This window comes from Oryzias latipes, chromosome 3 (genome assembly GCF_053564925.1).
Source record: "Oryzias latipes strain Hd-rR chromosome 3, Olatipes_Hd-rR_3.1".
NCBI classification, from domain to species: domain Eukaryota; kingdom Metazoa; phylum Chordata; class Actinopteri; order Beloniformes; family Adrianichthyidae; genus Oryzias; species Oryzias latipes.
Genome location: NC_136239.1, coordinates 211,597 through 233,637, shown reverse-complemented (window position 1 = coordinate 233,637; position 22,041 = coordinate 211,597). Strand labels below are relative to the sequence as shown.

The 22,041-nt window shown below is 44.5% G+C and overlaps 2 protein-coding genes across 4 annotated transcripts in view; one reads left to right on the top strand and one right to left on the bottom strand.

Annotated features, from left to right (window-relative positions):
- Positions 1 to 2,229: 2,229 nt before the first annotated feature.
- ndufs3 (NADH:ubiquinone oxidoreductase core subunit S3) lies at positions 2,230 to 13,273 on the top strand. Of its 2 annotated transcripts, none has more exons than XM_023951162.2 (7): positions 2,230 to 2,397; positions 9,190 to 9,255; positions 9,402 to 9,499; positions 9,938 to 10,087; positions 12,634 to 12,759; positions 12,824 to 12,943; positions 13,026 to 13,273. In XM_023951162.2, exons 1-7 carry the CDS (start codon positions 2,244 to 2,246, stop codon positions 13,194 to 13,196), a joined length of 885 nt encoding a protein of 294 aa, XP_023806930.1. In that variant the 5' UTR covers positions 2,230 to 2,243; the 3' UTR covers positions 13,197 to 13,273. The 2 variants fall into 2 exon arrangements, with proteins under 2 accessions (XP_023806930.1, XP_078800220.1); XM_078944094.1 differs by lacking the exon at positions 2,230 to 2,397 and adding an exon at positions 2,405 to 2,506.
- A 2,982-nt stretch (positions 13,274 to 16,255) lies between these two features.
- Positions 16,256 to 22,041, bottom strand: part of c1qtnf4 (C1q and TNF related 4) — a 44,525-nt gene continuing 38,739 nt past the window's right edge. For both annotated transcript variants that reach the window (XM_078944092.1, XM_023951148.2), the window contains exon 3: positions 16,256 to 21,446. In XM_078944092.1, the coding sequence (XP_078800218.1) occupies positions 20,640 to 21,446 (807 nt within the window). In that variant the 3' untranslated portion in view covers positions 16,256 to 20,639. The remainder of the gene's footprint in view (positions 21,447 to 22,041) is intronic.

The window sequence follows — 22,041 nt, the reverse complement described above, 5'->3', positions numbered from 1 at the left end:
TGAGTTTCTGTCGGACTGTCTCTAGGGCAGCATCATGTTCATGTGCTGTGCGCCCGTAGCATATTATGTCATCGAGGTAGAACTGTACATTTGGCACTCCATGCAGCACTGTCGCCATTAGCTTTTGAAAAGCTGATGGGGCTGAGGCAAGACCATAAGGAACCCTGCAGAACCTGAACAGTCCCTCATGGGTGATGAAAGCAGTTAAATCCCTGCTGTCAGGGTGCAGCAAAACTTGGTGGTATGCGCTCTCCAGATCGATGGTTGAGAATAGTGTTGCACCTGTTAGCGCTGAGAGTAATTCCTCCATGTGAGGAAGAGGAAAACTGTCCACCACAATGGCTTTGTTAGGCTCTCGCAGGTCCACACACATTCGGATTTTTCCATTTTTCCTTTGTGTGACCACTATTGGCGAGACCCAGGGAGAAGCATCAATGCGCTCAATCACACCAGCTGAGAGGAGGCGGTTCAGCTCCTCTGACACAGCAGACCGCACAGAAAAGGGAAGGCGTCTCAATTTTTGACGCACCGGAACAGCTGTTTGCAGCACCTTCACCTTGTGTATGAAACCAACAGCACATCCAAGGGTTGCAGGGGCAGCTGGCTGAGACACAGAGCATTCCATTAGAGCAGCAGAGGGTAAAGACAGAAAATGTGTGGATGGCAAGTATGCAGCGTTGCCCTCAATGCGCAGATTGAAAGCAGCTATTAAGTCTCTCCCCATGAGTGCAGTTCCAGAGTCCACAATGTGAAATGTTGCAGGTTTTTCAAGGTTCTGTATGTGCACAATTGCCTCCATGCAGCCTATCACTGGAATAGATGTTCGGGAGTAGGTCACCAGTTGAACAGTGGGCTGATGAAGCGGAGCGCCCTTGAACTTTTCCTCATATATGCAGAGTGGCAAGATGGAGACGGCAGCACCCGTATCCACAGTCAGTTTCATCGACTGTGAGCTTTCAGCCACTTTGATGTTCACTGTAACTTGTATTCCACCTGAAGTGACTGATCTGTCCACCAACAGAAGTGTGTACTCTGGTAATTCAACTTCTTTAACTGTATGTGTCTGCAAAGATCTGCACACTCGTGCAAAATGGCCTCTTTTGTTACAGTTTCTGCAGGTTGCTTTGGTTGCTTGGCATTCACTTGAGTTAGCCAAGTGTTTCTCAGATCCACATCGGAAGCATGTGCGTGTAGAAGGGGTAGAATTAGATTTCTGTACGTGCTTTGCAGGAAAATGTTGGCGTGGCTGTCTACGCCTGCATGCTGATTTCTGTGTAGTTACAACTTGCACAGGTGCCTGCTGGATACCCGCCATTGACCTAGCTTGTTCATTAACGGACTCAGCTTGAGTGGCTAACGTGATAGCATCTGCTAGCGTCAAGTTAGTTTTAAGCAGGAGCCGTTCTCTGATGCGGGGGTCAGCAACATGCTCCACCAGCTGGTCCCGAATCATATCATCCGCATTAGCAAAGTCACATGTTGAAGCAAGTTCTCTTAGGGCAGCAATGTAATGTAGTATGGGTTCTTGAGCACCCTGCACTCTCTTTCTGAAGGTGTGGCGTTCCACGACCACGTTTACTGTAGGCGTAAAATGCGCGCGAAGCGCGGCAATGGCTGTAGCTAGCGTGGTACCTGTCTCTGGTAATGTGTGGAAAATCCGCTGTCCTTCGGAGCCCAGACAGTGTAGTAGTAAGGCTAGTAGTCTTATCTCTGGCCATGCATCTCCACCGGCATTGATGACTAGAAGATAATTTTCAAACATCCGAATCCACGTCTTGAACGGCATAATCGGTTCTCCCGGGCACGGCAGAAAAACGTCTGGAAACGGCACATTTGAAGCCATCTTTTTTCACTGCAGACTATGCTTGTAGGTTCGCCTCGTCGCCAATTTGTTGTGTAGCCGGCGGCAGAAATCATCCACAAAACGGATCTTGTTTCTGGACTTTATTTTCAGCTTCAACTCACTACAACATGCAGCAGCTCAACTCCACACTCCCTTCTTCTTCTCCTTCCTCAGTCGTAACTCCTGCTCACTGCTCCGCCTAGTGGCGTCACGTGCTATAACAATAGCTGAACACAACAGATTTATTAAGAGAAAGATGCGTAGGATGTGCGTGCGCACGGTTTTATAACTCCAAATATTTCTGTGCGTACGCACATCCTCTGTTTCATCCGTACGCCACTTCTGACGCAAATCCTACGCAAAGTTTTATAAATGAGGCCCCTGGTCCCTCACACAGTCCATGCTGCGGCTCCGGCTGCCTGCACAGCATCCTCCACACCAGCAGGGGGCGACAGACCGCCACGTTCTCAGCGAAGAAGAGCCGGGGAGGACGGCAGACATGGCGGCTACGTTTATGCGGATGGTCCGGGTCGGGGTTGGAAGGAGCCTCAGCTGTGAGTACACGAAGACCAGCGGTGCAACACACACAGACGGTCCCGGAGGACCGGGGGTGAACCGGAGCCCGCATGTCGATGCAAAGCAGGGCCGCGTTCTTCTCTGCAGGTCTTTGACCTTTGAGGTCCTGCCAATGCTAATAGCTAATGCTAACAACTCCGATGCGGACGCGTCTCTGCTGCTTCTGTTGCGTTAAAGAACACTGAAGCTAAATGTTGGCAATCAACTTCCCAGTGACAGGTTATCATTAAGCCATGATGTCTAAAGACTCCCATAAGAAGCACGCGCGAAAGTTGCATTACCAGGATCGACTGTATCATCATGAGAGAATTGTCTAGACCAATGAGTTATATCACTAGAGGAGACACGCCCGCTTTAGAAGCCTGGCCGACGGTGGCGGAGCGCGACGCCATCTTGGTGAGGTCGACGACGCCCACATGACAATGATTTCTATTGCTTTTAGTGGTGTCTAAGTAGCTTTTATATACTATATATGTTTTTACAATTTATAAATATTTATACATATATGTAAATACATAATATTTATATATATAATATATATATATAGATACATAATTTGTTGTTGTTAAAGAAGAGAAACAGTCAGCCTTAAAAGCTCAAACTTTAATGAAAAGGCATTGTTGCAGGACTTCTTACAAATAAAAAAATTATTACAAAGAATTAAAAAAAAATTATTTGTAAACATTTAGGAGTTTTAGACCTCTTTGACGTGTAATTTAAATTATTTAGAAAAACCCAACAATAAGTCAATAATAATAATAATAATAAATCAATAGTAAGTCAATACAAACAATAAATAATAGCAATACATACATAATAAGTCAATAAATAATAAAATATAAGTCTATTAATATTATTATTAACAATAAAAATAACAATAGTAATAATAAAATAAATATTCAAAAGAAGTCCAAAAGTGAACAATAGATTTACCCTAAAATAACAACAACAAAGAAAAATAATAGATTTATACTGATTCATGTGAGTGATCAATTTGTGTAACACAGATGTTATGGTGTCGGGTTTCAAGCAAACAGTCTGGCCTCTCATCAAAATGTGTTTCCACAAAATGTTTTGAACAGTCAGACTGTATTACTAGTTGGTACCACAGTGATCCATCTGGATTAGCTCTTTTTATTGCTAAGATCCACTTTTTCCTTAAGTCTGAATAGTGAAAAGTTCAGTCACTGAGTCAGAAATGTATAAATCTACATTACTATAATAGCCTAGTATGCTGTATACAGGTTTAGCAAAATAAAATGTAGATTTATGTTGACAGCAAATTCTCCGTACATCATGCAGCATGTTGATAATAGCCCTGCAGCATGATGCATGTCAACATGTGTTCTATTAATAAAGCCCCTGCAGCATTAAAAGAAAAAAATTATAATACTTATCTGTGAAATGATATACTTCCTCCTTCATGGACTCAGTTCTCTGATTTTGGCAGTTAAAACACAAACAATGAACTGGTATTATGCAAAAAATGCGTTCAAATGCATTCACTGCAGCAGTAACTTGACCTCACCAAGATGGCGGTGCTCTCCTCCCATGAGGAACCACGTGATGTCTCTTCTAGTGATATAACTCATTGGTCTGGACTGAGTGTGACGTCATAGAAGATGTCTGACTGTTTTATTCTCTGATTAACTATCTATTTAAAGATAATTTATGTACATTTATTTCATGGATTGTTTTCTGTTCACAGCTTCTTTGTCTGTCTACAATATAAAATAAAGAGCTTCCTGCAACCAAAGGCTAGAATGAGGCTAGTTTCCTGGAGCTCATAGGCTCAAGGCCCGTACACACCGGGACGAATATTCGCCAGGCGTTATTCGCCAGCGTTTTTCGCCACGTTTTTTGTGTTCACACCCAGGCGATTTTCGCTGACGATGAGTGGAGTGAACATGCAATTTCATTCCCTGACATTAGATGGCGCTTAATGTAAAACAGAAATACTCCTGTACACAAGGTGGCGCTGCGCAACTTTACGCTTCTGAAAGTCGCTTTTCACTCAGAAGAAGAGAGCAAGTATTTACACGCTTGTCAGAATCAAACAAAGAAAACATGAATATTTCAAGCACCAGTAGCTCCAACTGGTTCTTGGTTCGGGGATATTTTAGAATGTCCGTCATTATTTCTTCGCGGCTGTGTGTAGACGCTACTTGGCGTCTATCTTCTTCGCTGGTATGTGTGCTCAGCAAGGCAGTTTTGTGTTTGAGCGCCCCCAAGTTGTGTTTTACTGTAACTTCAGAATCTCCAGACACGTGTGCAAAAGCGCCATTCTCATTGGTCGAGTAGATTTCGACGCGACGCGTCGAAAAAAAAAAACGAACCCGAGGCGTTTTTTTTTTTTGACGCTTTAACGCGTGGCGTTTTTTCGCGTCGGTGTGCACACTCTCATTGGTGCCCTTTGTTTAGTCACGAGGCGTTAAACGTCGGCGAAAATCGCCGGCGAAATTCGTCCCGGTGTGAACAGGCCTTCAGTGTTAAATTCTAGAAATAACTTATTAATTAAGCCTCTAAATATGTTTATATCATGAAAATCAATTTTTTGAGCTTTTAAGTGTATTATAATGTTAATTCATTCATCGATTCAAACATTTCTGAGTAGTCTTCTGACCACCAGCCCCTCCCAACCAGTGACGTGCGGTGAGGTTAATGGCTGGTGAGGCACTGACGTCATCAGTCAGATTTACAAACATATGATCCGTACTGAGTAACTTATTCACCATTTAATTGACGACAGTTAACGTGTTTTGTTTAAAATATCATTTCTACGTGTGTTTTTTTCATATACAAACTGCAGCATAGAAAAAAGCACAAACGTTATTATCGTCTTACCTTTACTTGTAAATAAAATCCATACGCCGCTCCTTCTGAAGAAAATGACTTTCCGCTTGCTATCACTTCTATTATTTTTTAGCGTCATAATCTCAGGGCTCACCGGCGCCCCCTAACTTGAGGCACAAGAACTGCTGGCCTCACCCAGCAGCTTTTTTGCCGGCGTTTAGCGCTCAGCACAAGAAACACGTCCCTCACATAGTTATTTATAAAAACAAACACTGTACATCATATACATCTGCTAAATTATGTAAACTCAGCTCATATAGTACAAGTGATTGAACCGACATACAGAGAGACAGCAGTACCGTCTGACTGCATCGGTATTGCGCAATCCAAGGTGAGGCTCAGCGGGCTGGTGCCTCATCGCACGTCACTTATTAGTATCTGAACGGCAAATGCGGAAATTCAGCGATTTTGAAAAGAAAAACACCCAAAAATGGTAAATTTAAATGGAAAATGACTGCAAAGCACAAATTACCGATTAAATATAATAATTGAATTTATTTTTTCTCTTTTCTTCCCATGCAGTCAGGAGAGGCAGGTGAGGCACAGCCTCACCTGCCTCTCCTGACTGCACGTCACTCCTCCCAACCCATGAAAACCAGCAGGCGGGGCCATATGGCCAAAAAATCAAATCTCCTATTTTGTTATTTTAAATTGAAATTTTCATTTAAATCAATGTATTTTCTCCCTACTTTTACTTTCTTGAGCAACACTACTTTTTTCAGGCTCTGTTATGTTACAAAGACACTACTAATAAAGTTTTATACAAAGCGTCTGTTATTATTTTAATGAAATACAGTTTTTACTGAATTCATTTTTTTATCCGCCACGTCTGAAATTTCGCTCCATGAAAATATTGTCTGACTTTAAACCGGTGTAGGAACCAAATCTGTTTGGCCTGCAATAACCGTTCGTGGGCCTGACACTAATGATGACGTCACTCTACGGTAGCCCCACTTGGACAAACTACGTAGGGTCCAGATCTGCTCGGGCTCTACATATTTTCATTTCACGTTTCCATTTGTAACTTAAAGTTAAGTTAAGTTGTCAGACACAACTTATGTGTCTGACATTATTCTTTGTAGTGTTTATAGAGAGGTTTAAAAAGATCTGTGGCTGTTGGAATCAACCGGCTGCTCCACACGAGCGAGCCGTGTCTGTGATCAGAGCAGCTGGAGCCTCGTAGCTCCGTGTTCACAGACAGGGAGGTGCTTTGTGACAGTGTGCGCTCCAGAGAACGGTTCGGACCGCAGTCGGTCCTGCTGTTCTGTGTGGATTATGGAGAACCGGGTCTCTGAGGAGAGGAGCGGCTTTGGAACAGTGTTTGACCAGGCAGAGAGAAATTCAGTCCTGAGAAAATGTGTAAACAATCACGTGAATCTGTGTTTCCAGTCGTGTCCAGACAAAATAAAGAATCGTATTAGCGTTTAAACAATCGCACCGTAATTTGTCCGCACCATTCAGTATCTTACATGTCATCAGACCAACGTACAGCCAATCAAATAGAATGACATCATCATCAGTCGCAGGCCGAACAGTTTTGGGACCCACAACGGAACAGCTCGTTAGCATAGTAGCCTTTAGCATCATCGCAGCATCAGTGTGTAAAAACACAGCTGTCTCCAACACTTTTTATTCAACTTTGGTTTTTCTTATTGCTACAGCGACACGATGGTGAGCAATAAGAAAACTAGAACAGTTTTCACTCACTTATGTAACATGTCTATGAAGACTCTCATTCATCCAGGTTGGTTCCATTGTAGTAGGTTTAGAGGATGTCATTTGGACTTGGTTTTTAAAGTTAGAAGACGTTTCAACTCTTATCCAAGAGGCTTTGTCAATTCTGAATTAGCTGGTCGAAGAGCTGGTATATATGCGCTCATGGGGGAGGAGTCAGACCTGAAACTGGATGGTATTGTCAACTTAGCCTACATGGTTTCGGGTGGTTAAGAGTCGAAGGCCACAAACCACTCGTTCGAGGACAGTGAAGTCCGAATTCTAGCCAGAGAGAAAGGATGGTTTGAGCGAGGACTGAAAGAAGCCATCTTTGTCAAGAAGGATAAGAATGGTGGTCTCAGGTTTATTCTTCCATCCATCTACGGGAGTGTTTTGAAACCCAAACAAACCAAACCAGTTCCACCTGGATCGTTAATAGCTGAAAGAGATGACCAGTTTGGGGAGGGAGTCACTGGCTCCCCAACCCCCAGCTGAGGACAAAGGACTCTTAACGACCCGAAAAATCACATTTCTTTACTCTTTTTTTATATCTTTAGAGTCTAATATGAATTATACAGCAGGTTTTGTCACCATTTGCAACCCTTTATTATGTAGAATAAAGTGTTCAAAGTTTTAACAAGTTGCGTTAGGATGAGTGCTTTTATTTTCACGGACTGTTACCTGAAAAAAAAAAAACTTCTAAAGAAAGTAGAATTGAAGTTTAGCACACAACTCACCAGAACTAAGCCGTGTTGGGGCAGCTTTTGCTCGACTTGCTGTTTCTGGATGGAGCTTTTTCTTCTTCTGCCAGCTCTGGCTAAATGTAGATTATGGCAAAGGCAATTTAGCCATGTCCAGCCAAGCTTCCGGACCGCAGCCAGAATATTTGCTCCATTGTCCGTCGTAATGCAGACCAGTTTCCTCTCATCCATGGACCACTCTTGGAAGGAGGATCTGAGGGCTTCCGCCAGGTTGTCAGCTGTGTGGCTTTCTGGCGTGAACACAGTCTCCAGGCGCTCAGATAATGTCTGGTCAGGCTCATGTATAGCACATTGTTTACGCTTGACCACATATCAGCTGTCACTGAGAAATAATCGACGGATTTTAACTCCTGTATCACGCCGTCCTTTGCTGACAGATACTTTTCAGGGATTGCTGTTTGAGAAAAGTACTTTTGTTCAGAAAGTACATATTACTTGTCAAATTCATGTAACATGGCTTTGAACGCTGGCTTCTCAACGGTACGAAATGGCACCATTTCCTCAACCATGTAACGAGTCACGCTGCCAGTCAGTGCTCGTCACCGATTACTGCCTCTTTGGTACTTCGCTCCTCTTGCAAAGGCCTCAGAGACTCCCAACTGTCGCTGCTGGCCTGAGGTTGTAGTTTGTCTGCTGCTGGTTCTCCCAAGTCCAGCAAACGCCGCGGGATGGTTTATTCACAGATGGGATCTTAAATTTTTTTATTTCCTCTGGAGACGGAAACTACACAGGACAAATGCGGCATATTGCCTCGTCCAAATTCACCGGCTGTCCCTTGTCATCTGGCTCAAAGCCAAAGTGTGCCCAAATATATTACAGTATTGGATTTAGAGACTAAATTCGTAGCCATTATTATTCTTGAGCGCTTATATGGCCTATACCAAATGAAGCTACCGGTAGGCGTACTTGCTATCAACATCTAAGTAACTCCAACTGTTTCAGTTAAGCTATTGTTTTTTATGCCCGTGTTTGTGTGTATTTAATTTAAAATTGTCTGTAAACATTACAAATACTAAAACATGGCAAGCAGTTAATTAAAATCAGTCCCCCATAATATGTATAATGGGCTGTCCCTGGAGGACGCGGGCTTTGTCCACACCCAGGACTCGAAGAAAAAGTAAATTATCAGCAAAGATGAATGTGTTTATTATAGTTCCAATCACACACCATATGCAGAACTTTCAACCCAAAAAAAAAAACGTGACGTACGGTGATGCGTCATCACTGCGGTGATGCAGTTATCGTCACACCCCTAATCCTGCATGTTCCACTGCACCACTTAAACCACAAATGACAAAGCTGTCAGAACCTCCACAATAGAACAATGTGATCAGAACCCCCCCTCCCCCGATAAACCCACCAAGCTGGCTGTAATAGACCATGGTTTGTGTGTTGGCCTCTGCTCCTCAGCCTTACCCTGATTCAGTCTCTTCTTGTCTTCAGCTTCCAGAAGTTCCTTTCCGCTCAGGCAGCAGGTTGGGCGTCAGAGCTCGTCCTCTGAGACCCGCCGTGAGTATCCCAGCAACGCTGCGACGTCTTACAGTTCAGATCCATCTGGACTCCTCGTTCATGGCGCTCTGAAGCTGTGGTCCCAGAAGAACCGTTGCAGAACTGTGTTGTTGTGATCTCATCTTTTGTCGTGTGTCCTTCCCCAGCCACCGTCCGGGCCAAAGACCCCGTAACGCACAACCAGCTTGCAGCATTTGGAGAGTATGTGGCAGAGATGATGCCCAAGTACGTCCAGCAGGTTCAGGTTGGTCCATGCGCTTTACATTCCAACTGTGAGCAGACCTGATCTGAGAGGTGACAGGTGCATAAGGCACAAGTCATTCAGTTAAATAGGTAACCCAAGACCATAAGACGTTCACAAAACGTTTATAAAACTTTGGAAGAATCTTAAGAGTCTTTCCAAAGCTGATCAGATGCCATTTCAGTCAACCTGCTGTTATGTGGTGGATTGCTGAGTTCTTCACAAGCTGTACTCTGCTCTGTTTGTTTATAAGACAATGGAGAACAACTTTGCAGGAATCAGTGCTGGATAGGATAAATGCATGAATTAATATCTTTGCACTGGACCTGGAGACAAAAGGTCTGACTCTGGTCGTATTCATAAGATGATAACATAGTCTTTGTTTTTTTTATTGAACCAAGATATTCAGATTTAAGAAGTTTTGACCCTGTACCCCTGCAGGTGACCTGCTTCAATGAGTTGGAAGTCATGATCCATCCTGACGGCGTGATCCCAGTGCTGACCTTCCTGAGGGACCACACTAACGGCCAGTTCAGGAACATGGTGGACCTGACGGCCGTGGACATTCCCACTCGACAGAACCGCTTCGAGGTAACCTGCTTCTGCTTCTCCTCCGTTTTCAGGTAACTCCCAGGTCCATTCAAATTTAATTAACTTTTAAAGCTGTGCATAACAACCAAGTTCAGTTAAAGCACTGCAAGAACCATCAAACCGAACTGCACCAGCATGACTGGATTGAGTCTCTGAGCCGAGGACTCTTTGTTCTAAATGAAGAAAAGGACACGGAACAACCACAACAGTCTCCAGCTGCACCGCACAAAGTTTCTGTCATTCAGATGCAGCTGCTGCTTCTCACAGGGAGAGTCTGTAAATCATGAACACAGACATGGAGATCCCCCCCCCCCCCCGCTCAGCGGGGATCCGTGTTACACGTGAGTGCCAAACTGTGGCAGGAGATCCACATGGATCAGGGATCAGCCGTGATCGTTATGATCCGTTGCTTCCCTAGTAATTGCCCGTAGGATCTGCACACCAAACTACACTCATTTTTAACAGTCAGACAGAGCCTGGTGTGCTAGGGGCATCAGTGGAGCTCCGGTCACAGAAACGAGGGCCACCGCCCGATGGGTAGGCATCGGCAGAGTCTTCAAGATTATCTGCCGCCGCCAGATCTTTCAGAAAATCAATGGCATGATCATAAATGCAGACGGCGGCCGTCAGTCAGGCGGGGATGTCGTCATTACTAAATCAGGCAACGGCCTGGCGGGCACAGCGGCTCTGACTGGATGAGACGTGAAAGTCTCCGGACGGTGGCGTCCATATCAAGGTCTACCGGGCGCCACCAGCCGGTAATAAGAAAATATGTGCAGCGCAGAAAATAAAATTAAAATAAAAACGAACGGATCATAAACGGGAATGATGGGATCGACTCGCGGTGGGCTGGGAACCGTTCTGTATTTCCTTCCCCGAGTTTCACTCATTCACAGAAATGCTCAAACAGGCCCATCCTTCCTATTTCAGATATAAATGTCACCTCTAACCCTAACCACCACCTCCATATGTGCAGGACAGTGGCTATGTCCAAAAGTCCTCCGCTTGCCGTTAAAATGTGAACTTTTGCCTTAGCGGCCACCACACAGCGTGTAAAAATGTTACTGCTGCTGCCCGCCAAAAAGTGCTGCTGCATGAAAACCTGGCATTTAGGTCACTGCACTGTGACGTTTTGGCATATGGGACTGTTGCTGTAACCCTTGTGCTATCTTATATGTCCCCCCCCCCTTCCATTGACGTGTTCTCCCTACCATGACAAAGGTGGATAAAGGTGGATAGATTTCATGTAATCCATGGACACCAGTGAAGATCACAAATCATTGAAGAAAAAAGGTTCAGAGCACTGTCTAGTGGGTCTAGATGACCCAACTTCCAATGTTAAATTGCGTAGGATAGCACAAGGGTTAAGGACTCCAACCCCCCTTCCACAAGGTCTTGGGGTTGAAAACAGGGAAAAATCCATACGATGTACCACCACTCACCTACTTCACCCATACTGACCCAATGCCGTCCACCACGTCCTGTCACGCACAGCATGCTCATAGAAAAATGAAAATGTTGACACTTTTTCTTCTGCAGGCAGCCCATATACCCCCATCAGGTCATAAAGAATGACGGCAGTCTAATCTTCAGTAACATGCATGAACAAGAATCCCATTTTAAACTGGTGGGGAGCGACATTTAATTCTTGAAATCTTTCAGTCCCTGTAGAAGAGGTTCAGTGAAAAACTGCAGGGACTGTGGGTCATGTGGGTCCTGGTCTGTAGAAACTCTGAAGGACGTGAAGACTGTGGGTCGCTCTCTGATCCCAGAGGCTGTTTGCTTGATTTATCACCACAAGCTTATCAGAATTAGGAAACGTTCAAACGTAAATTATAAGATCATTTACGTTTGTTATAATCCAATTCCGTACAGATCATTCCAATAAAGCCAGATTATGCTATTTTTGTAATAACAGTCCATATGTTTAAGCTACAGATTTCACCTGACAGTTGTTGCTGAAGCACCTTAAAGTCTCATTAGCTGTCACACACCTGACGTTTTTCCTCTCAGCGGTTAGCTGCAGACACTGCCACACTGGGGAGTCATTTGGTGGTTCAAACCCCCAATTCCACCATCCTGGTGTTAAGCAGGGAGGCATTGGGTCCCATTTTTAGAGTCTTTGGTATGGATTTGAACTCACGACCTTCCAGTCACAGGGCGGACACTGTACCAAAAGGCCACTGAGCTGGTCACCTCCAGCAGCACTAGAGTCTATCAGAACAACCATTTGTTGTGACGGACAAAACTTTGGAATGTCAGGTGTGAGATAGAGATGTGGGCTTGTTGCTGCAGCGACAGCAGGGAGCAGATTGATAAACGGAAAACCCCGGAACATCTGGTATAGGGCAAAAGAAAATAAAGTTGGTAATTACAGCAATTTGAAGCCATGAAGCAGCCACACCACAGCTACTCAGCTACCTACAGCTACACCCAAACTGGAGACAGAAGATGTCCTCGGGCCATTGGTGACCAGAACCTACCGTCCGCTCCGCTTTCCTGACTGTGAAGGTCAGGTTACCTGACGGTCTGTTCTTGGTTTTTAGATCGTCTACAACCTGCTTTCTCTGCGCTACAACTCACGTGTCCGTGTAAAGACGTACACAGATGAACTGACGCCGTTGGACTCGGCAGTCTCTGTCCACGTGGCGGCCAACTGGTATGAGCGAGAGGTGAGTTCTGTTCGACAGCTTATCCAGCAGAGGGTCTGGGGGTGCTGAGCCTGTCGGTCCGCAGGTTTGGGACATGTTTGGAGTGTTCTTTGCCAACCATCCCGACCTAAGGCGCATTCTGACTGACTACGGCTTCGAAGGTCATCCCTTCAGGAAGGACTTCCCCCTGTCTGGATATGTGGAGGTGAGTACTGGTCCCAAGGAAACGCCAAAGGTGTCCTTTGTACCATTAGTCACTTAAGCATGGTGTCTCCCCCTCCCTCCAGGTGCGTTACGATGACGAGTTAAAGCGTGTGGTGGCCGAGCCAGTAGAGCTTGCTCAAGAGTTCAGGAAGTTTGACCTGAACACACCCTGGGAGGTGTTTCCTGCCTACCGAGAGCCCAAAGAACCTGCACCCAAACTGGAGGCTGGAGACTTGGCGCCTGACAAGAAGTGAACAGCTCCTCGTGTTTCCTGTACCTGGTTATCCCATATAACCTATTACTGTAAATAAAGATAAAGTGTGAGCCGGGAGGTGCTGAGATTCTGTTTCTCTTTATTGTCCTTATTAGATTAGATTAGATGACTTTATTTATCCCATGATGGGGAAATTCATTTATCTGTGGCAGCAACAACGACATTCAGAAATAACAGAAAAAAAGTGGGGTCATCTAGGACAGCACAAGGGTTAAAAATATGTTTTTAGCTGCTTTTTTAGAGAAAACAGAGTCTGCAGATCTGAGAGCCACTGCTGCAAAGACTCCTGTCACCTTTAGCCTTTAACCCTTGTGCTATCCCATGGGGTCCAGATGACCCCCCCCCCTTCCATTAACATGTTCTCCCTACCATGACCAAGGTGGATAAAGGTGGAAAGATTTCATGTAATCCATGGACACCAGTGAAGATCACAAATCATTGAAGAAAAAAGGTTCAGAGCTCTGTCTAGTGGGGTCTAGATGACCCAGCTCCCAATGTTAAAGTGCCTAGGATAACACAATGGGTAAAACATGTGAAGATGGAGTTTCAGTAATTAAGACGAGATGATATAAAAGCGTGGATGAACATCTGCATCTCAGAACGAGACACAATTGGACTCAGTTTTGCAATGTTTTTGGTTTGTTAAGGGGGGGGGGGGTCCCTTTGCTTCAGTTGGAGGAAGGGGAGAGTGGACTGCTTGGTGCTGAGGTGGTAACAGCTGCAGCTGGGAGGAGACGCCTGAGCTGGAAAGGTGTGAAGAGGGGGCCGAGTGGGTGGAGACTGGGGGCTGGGCAGAATCAAATCTGTTAAAGAACAGCTTCAGTTCATTTATCCAGGCTTGGTCACCTGTGACCTGGTGACCATTTCCAGCCTCAGCATGTCCTGAGATGTGTTTCAGACCCCTCCACACATCACGGATGTTGTTCTGTTCCAGGCGCTGCTCCAGCTTCTTCCTGTAGCAGTCCTTGCACTTCCTGATGTTATATTTCAGGTCCCTCTGTAATCTGCAGCTCCTCCTTGTCCCCAGAGAGAAAAAGCCCTCTTCTTTTCATTTAGGAGGGTCTTCAGCTCAGGAGTGACCCAGGGCTTATTGTTGGAGAAACACTGCACTGATTTTGTTGGCAAAATGAACACAATCAGTGATGCAATGTGTGAGACTGTCATTGTCCCCCCCATGTGGACTGCAGAGAACGTCCCAGTCTGTGGTGCTAAAACAGTCCCTCAGTCGCTCTGTTACCTCCTCAGTCCAGATCTTAACCGTTTTAATCTGTGGTTTCTGCTGTTTCACCACTGGAGTGTAAGCAGAGGAGAGATGGACCAGGTTGTGATCAGAGCGTCCTAAAGGGGGGAGGGGGGCAGAAGTATATGCATTCTTGACATTAGCATAGAAAAGGTCCAGAGTTTTACTGTCCAGCCCCGTGAAGTTGGGCAGGGGGGCAGAGAGGGGGGTGCATGCATGGTTAAAGTCCCCAGAAATCAGGATCAGGGCCTGCGGGTGTTGTGTCTGCAGCTGGGACACGGCGCTGTGCACGCGCTCACAAGTGACAGCAGCGTCGGCCGACGGAGGGATGTAAACAGGAACCACCAGCACATGGAGAACTCCAGTGAAAGGTAGAACGGCCGAACGCTGACCGCCACCAGTTCAAGTCCCTGCTGCAGTGCTGGTCTGTAACAGTGATGTGGTTCGGGTTTCACACCTGTCATGACCAAACACCGCCAATCCACCGCCTTTCTGCTCTGTGCCATGCTCTGGTCGGCCCGCACCAGCGTAAATCTGTTAACAATTGTGTTGTGGAGGGAGGGGTTAAACATTAAGAAGGTTTTTGGGCTGTAAGCTGATCTAGAAATACAGAATTTGGGCTAGCCTTTATGGATTCTGAGAGATCACTGTAGCTACACAAACGGGTCAAAAATGACATAAAACTTCAAACTAAAGGAATAAACGAACCAAGACACTTAACGCCAACTTATTGATACCGATTTGTGACTTGGTCGTTTCATTCCAACCAGCTCGGTGTGTGTGGTAGAGTACCTGCCCTAAGTAGAAGGTTATGAGTTCAAATTCAGGCCGAGTCATACCAGACTGAATTTGGGACCCAATGCCTCCCTGCTTGACACTCGTGTTTCTGGGTTGGATTGGGGGGGGGTGTTAAACCACCAAATGGTGTCTGCAGCTCACCGCTCCCCCAGGGGATGGGGCAAATGCAGAGAGCAGTTTTCACATACCTGGGTGTGACGTCTGATGGGACTTTAACTATACAATTATATCATTAATTTAGTACTTTCTGAGAGAAAACACGACAGGAACTGGATCCAGTATCTCATTGAGGCTTGAAAGTGCTAATGGATCCCTTTTTCCTTCCGGGAACTGTGGAGGCCCGCGGGCCGATCCGGCCCTCAATAAACACTCTAGTGGGCCGGAGGGGTCTTCTGCCGGTGATCGAGGTGCCGTGGGGCAAGTAGAGACAGACAGAAATTTAACTCGATTTTGATTCGCTGACGGATATTTTAGGAATATATTTTTTATTTTATCGGTTATTTATCTTTGCTGGCCTGTGATCTAGCCTCATGTCCTTGAAGAGCGCCCGGCGGATCGCGATCGATGTCATGACCACTCCTGGTTAGCACTAACTCAAAGCCCCTCACAACCCCAAGCTAACATTAATGGTTAAGCAATAATGCTGACCGACATGAGGGCTAACCAGGCGTACAGTTTTTAGCTACATGCCAGCTCAGAGGAGGACATGCAAGACAAGCAGGGAGACTGTTGCCTGCTGATTGAATGTTCTACGTAATAACTAGTAATCTTTTTCCAACATGCCTTCATCTGCAACTGATTCGCCAGAAAGAAAAACTCAAAAATGCAGTTTTAATTTTCTTTATGTATGTCCTCCATCATGAGAAGAGTTACACAAAAACATGTTAGAAACACCAAAAACACAATTTTCATTGGAGTGGGTGTTTAAACTTAGATTTATTTATTGATGTTTTAATTTTACACAAACAAATGACTGAATATTTCAAAGATTACGAAGGAAACATTATTCCACGCTTTTATTTCTTTTCTGTCACATAAAAGCTTTTACAGTTTCAGGACTTTAACTTTGCATGACTTAGATTCACAACATCCTCAGACATGTCACAAAACCCACAAACAACCAACATCTTCACAAACTTTACAAATATTTTACACAGACAAAATAAACACACTGTAGGCTCATCAGGTTACTATTGGTTCTGGTTGCAGCATGCGATTAATAAATAGCCCACGGTTCAACATGGTGCTGGTAAGATGTTCCTGAAGTGCAAATCACATCAACAAATCACTCAACACAAAAACATACAAACAATCACAACAACATTTTAAAAAGTAATAAAAAACATCACATTTCAGAAATTAAAACGAAAACGTTTTCAGAAAACCAAATGTAAAGAAAAACATTTCAAAAAACAAAAATACTTCCAGAAATCCAAATCACATGTTACAAAATGAAAAAATAAAGAAATTGTAAAAGGAAGGTATGATTGGACATCCCTGATGAGATGATGACAACTTTAACCCTTGTGCTGTCTTAGATGACCCCCCCCCCCCCCTTCCATTGAGGTGTTCTCCCTACCATGACAAAGGTGGATAAAGGTGGAAAGATTTCATGTAATCATGGACACCAGTGAAGATCACAAACCTTTGAAGAAAAAAGGTTCAGAGCTCTGTCTAGTGGGTCTAGATGACCCAACTCCCAATGTTAAAGTGCCAAGGATAGAAGAAGGGTTACAGAGGGAAAGCAGAAAATGTTTTGGCCTGAGCTGATTGAGCAACCACTAAACGTTTGCTGGAAGATGACTCGATAGATGCTTGATTTCTTATTTCCTTCTTCTTACCGCAGACGGATCGTGGAGGCGGTGGAGATCCGAAAGCGAGCCCACACTTTTATGAACCGGGATGAGGGTTCATGCTCTCTCATACCTGGAGGAAAATCCTCCAGCAGAAAATGGACATCAATGGGCGGAGTCACCTGTCAAAGTTTGACAGGTGACAATCATCTGTTTTTATATACCTCACATCACCACCACCTGATGATGACTCTGATGAAGATGGAAAACAACAATTGGAACATATCAGGTGTGTGAGAAACACAGCCGTGTCTGACATGGAGAAACCTAAGAAATCAATCAATCAAATACAGACACTGTGAACTTTATTGAACTAATCTATAGATGCTGTTACACATTTGGGTGCTGATCTTGTTGTCGGATCTGTGTGAACATCCTGATTCTGGATGCATGATAACATCAAACTTTCAGATCTGTGCGGAGAACCTGCTTCTACATCCATGTTAGGCTGAATCCAATTTCACTCCCATTCCTACATTTAGCCCTCCAAGTGGAGAGATATGGAGAAAATAGCATCTTCACATCTGGATGTTACTGCCACTCAATGACATCGTCAACAGTCGCCGGTCATCTATGGTAGCATGCAGTTGCCAGCGCTGGAAAAATACACCGTTAACAATAAACAGATTTATAACTATAAAAAGTCATGCAAAAACAAAAAGTCATGACTTACATTTAAATTTAAACTCAAAGAAATGTGTTTCTCCTCTGTGCCACGGGTGCCGCACAGATCAGCTACCAGGGGAGGGTTACCCAGCCTTGAGTTGCTACGGCTTCCCATCATAAAAACTACTCTGGACTTCACTGAAGCTCCAAATGCCCCTACAGTTGGAGCAATAGGGAGGAGCCGTAGGGATAGGCAATACGTTTGGATTCAACCTTAAAGCCTTAGTCACATCTATCCTATAAGTGGACACGGACCGTCTACGAGCAAAACATAGCCAAACCTGTGTGTGGCACTCGGGTGGCCTGCAGGTAATATCAAGGTTGTAGATCGCTCGGTGAGACGTAGAGCAAAAAGGTTCACGTACATTTCTATGGGCAAGTTGTAGCAAACGCTTCAGCAACACACGAGGACTAAGTGAGTCATGTCGTATGGATTGCTCACTTTTTAAACCCCACTAAATCCATTGGCTGCTAGTGCTGTTCACGTAATAAGAGTGCACCCCTTTTCGTTCCTCCTTGGTGGAGCCTGACTGTTAGGAATTAGGAAATTAGCCAATCAGAGTGCAGTTTGTGTGGCCATCCTACAGGCATCTTAGGGGCTCTCACATACAACCTGCACACATTGTGCGTGCAGCATTTCGCTGTGGTGCAAATTACATTATCCCTACAAATATGTCACATTTACCACACGCACAACAATGGTGCATTCCATTTTCATGAAATCCCTTGAGGTGTCCATATGGGCTCAAGGGAACTGCAAGACACGCCTGCATTCCCTGGCTGTGGATCCTGCCTCTGGCTCATCTCTGGCTCGTCTCTGCTCTGTACCTGACCGAGTACCTCGTCTCTGCTCCTGCTCCTACACCTGGATGTGGTTCATGTCTCCGGCTCGACTCGCGCCTTTGACTGTGCCGATAACCACGGCTGGATGAAGCTCGTCTGCTGGACTTTTATATATGTAGTTGTAGATTTAGATAAATTAATTCTTATCTAAGAGTTCTGGTAAATCGCCTGTCCTTCCTGGGGGAGGATCCCTTCTTCATGTGGGCCCCCTGAGGTTTCTTCGTTTTTTCCGGAATCCGTTTTTTTGGGAGATTTTCCTTACCGCGAAGGGGGGTCTAAGGGCAGATATGCCAGTATAGCATAGTCAGTTTGTTAGTTCATTTTAGTATTTTCTTATTGAACTCTTTGTATTCGTGATCCTTTTGAGTTCATGTTTTACTTCAAAGTCCATCGAGACGACTGTTGTTGTGATTTTGGGCTATACAAATAAAATTGAATTGAAATTGAATTGAATTCCCCTTAAGATGTGGCTGCTCCGACCCTATGACCCTCCATGGACTGGACAACCCAAAAACCTGCAGCACCCAAGCGGGTCAACCTGCTTTTAGATCTGCGTGTATGTCCTGTTATTACACGTGTTATCACCTTCACTGAAAAGTCTTTAGATCTGCGTTGACCATCTTGGTGTTAGCAACCAACTGTTAAATCTCTGTGAACCTGGAGCTGTGTCAATGTCTTACTTTTAAATCTGTGTGAACTTTCTGATTGAGGAGTGTCAATTGTCAACATGAAAAGTATTCAAACATATTTTTTTCTGCAAAATGAAACCAACGGCACAGAGCTTAAGACCGCCAGATGTAGAAATCAGTGAGGGCACTGCAGGCTGGGGGGGTTGGTGGTCCAGGATCAGATGGATGGCATGTCTGTTCCAAAGCTTTGTCTGCTTGGTTTGCTTTCCTTCTGCTCTCACTGTGCTGAAAACTCAGACATTCTGACACAAAAGGGGTTTGGCATGCATGCAACAACAAGCACACAGACTTACACAAACACTTCTCCACTGGGAAGGGAACAGCTTTAAAATACTTTTTCACCACAAAGAAGAAACATATCATCTTCACAACCCTGAAATTACGTGGATATGAATAATCAAAAGGACCGGTCTGCACATTTGCTTCTTGCCATCCAGATTAAATGATCATTTACTTGCGCTTGTAAAAGGCTTCTTTACATGTACAGCATGTCATTTGTGTGTGTGACATCTTTTTGAAAACATGTTGCTTTCATTATTCTAATCCACATTTACATGCAAATATTAATTTCACAAATATATTCTTCGTATTTGTGTTAATATCAGCATTTAACTGTTTTTTAAAGGGTCTATATCATGCTTTTCTTAAGCTTTTTAGAGTAAACTATATCCATATATGATCATATATTATCTTTGGCAAACTAAAGAACACATTTTCAACACAGAGCCGCCTCAGCAGTGTGTCTGTGTTTCGCCTACGCTAGCAAACACCCAAACTTTTGCAAAGATGGACGTACATATTGTGCATATCAAATAAAAGTGTTTTTATTAAAAGTGTGTGAGTGTGTTTGCCTGGGGGCGGAGCTGGTAGTGCAACCTCTTCCAAGAAGGGGCTGTTCCTCTCTTTGTGATGTTATAATGTGAGGACCCACTCGTTTTCATGGGCTGGTGCTCAGAGATCAGGTTTTTAGAGGAATACTCAGCAGCAAAATACAGCTTTTGGGTTGTTTATGGAGAGGACGGACCATTATAAAACACTTCAAAGCTAAAAAAGAAGTTGATTTAGCATGATATAGACCCTTTAAAAGGTCCCTCTGCCTTCCATTGGCACAGCCATCACACCATCACACCCAGCAGCTCATGGATGCGGGACAGCCACCCTCCCTTAAGGATGAGTCATGGAAGCCAGAATTTGAGGAATTGTTTGCATGCATCTCTGACTTTTTGAAGGAGTTCAAGTCTTAGGAAGAAAGAAGATACCCCCCTGCCAAAAAAAAGAAAAAAAGAAAGCAAGAACTCCTGCTGTCACACTCAGTCTAAAGCTCTAACCTGGAGTTAGGGAGTTTTGTTGACATATGATTGGCTGATGGGAGGACCGCTGGTGGGGGAATTAAGGGCAATATCGGGGTAAACAAGGAAGCCTGTGAAAGTGATGTATTTAGCATGGTTGCTGTAGGCTCCAAAACCATCTCTTTGGTGGGAGTAGAGCCAGACGACGTCTCCTGGCTTTAAGGCCAACATCAGGCTCTGACTCTGCAGGGCCTTCTCGCCGTGGCTGTCGTCATAGATCATGGCCTGCACCTCCAAGTGGTTCTTCATCAACTTCACAGAGAGCGTCTTCTGGGGCAGCTTGCCCACGTTGAATGAGAAGTAGTACGCCCCAGGAATGCGGCAGGTGAACACCCCCTCTGTGATGTTGAAGTCTTCTCCTATGTTGACAAACGCTGCGTCAAAAGTGATTGGTTGGTGCTGGGGCATTCCGACTGGGTTCAGTCCCAGAATGCTCTGAGTGCGGCCAACAGAGAAGGCCGATCTCCTGTCATCTTCCTCAGCAGCAAGGGCTTGCTCATCCAGTTCGTCTCCGATCAGCTCTTCCTTTTTCTCCAAGGTGTCTTTTGGGTTGGAGCTGGCCTCTTCTCTGTCCCTTTTTTCACCCAGTAGCTGACCATCATCCCGCAGGGGGGAAATAGGGTGTTGATAGTTATGAGTCTGGTAGCTGTAGATGTCAGGGTAGACAAGGTAACCGTTGAAGGTGGTGTAGTGTCCAGTGTTGCTGTAGAGCGCATAGCGAGGGTCACCATGGAGACGGAGCCAGATAGTGTCCCCAAACTCCAGCTGAAGCATGACGCTCTGGCTCTGAACCTGAAGAGGAAGACAAAACCACATTTTTCAGGGAGGAAACAACGGACTAATTATGCAAGTGTTCTTCTTTTATATACGTCACAACCGGAGGAACCGCTCATTTTCGTGGATTGGGACGGGCTGGTGCTCAAAGTAACAGGTTTTTAGAGGAATACTCAGTGAATGGATACCACTTTAGGGCTGTTTACAGAGAGGAATGAACATAATAATACACTTAAAAGCTAAAAAAAAAGTTGATTTAGCATCAAATTCAATTCAAGTAAATGTTCTTTATTTTCAAACACAACCCTATGAAAATAAACACAAGAGTTTAATATAGACAGATAAAACAAAACAGTGTGCTTAAACATGATGATGATCTACATATTTCTATTTACAGTTTTGTTCATGTTATACATTCAAAATTACATTCTGCATAGCACCTTTGTAGAAGTGACATTTTTGATTTTATTGATCATTTCTTGGCTTGCACAGTTCCATCAGTGACATCTTAGGTAGGTTATGTTTGAAAACATTTATTTGTATATAAGCCCATAAGACAGCTCAGAATGTAATTGAAGATTTACCGGATTTAAAACATTTTCTTGAACATTGA

Excerpts from the sequence above, each read along its gene's own strand:
- ndufs3 (XM_023951162.2), top strand. The coding sequence starts at position 2,244 with ATGCTGCGGCTCCGGCTGCCTGCACAGCATCCTCCACACCAGCAGGGG. Across the intron at positions 9,500-9,937 it reads AGTACGTCCAGCAGGTTCAG|GTGACCTGCTTCAATGAGTT; the intron begins GTTGGTCCATGC and ends GTACCCCTGCAG. Across the intron at positions 10,088-12,633 it reads CTCGACAGAACCGCTTCGAG|ATCGTCTACAACCTGCTTTC; the intron begins GTAACCTGCTTC and ends CTTGGTTTTTAG.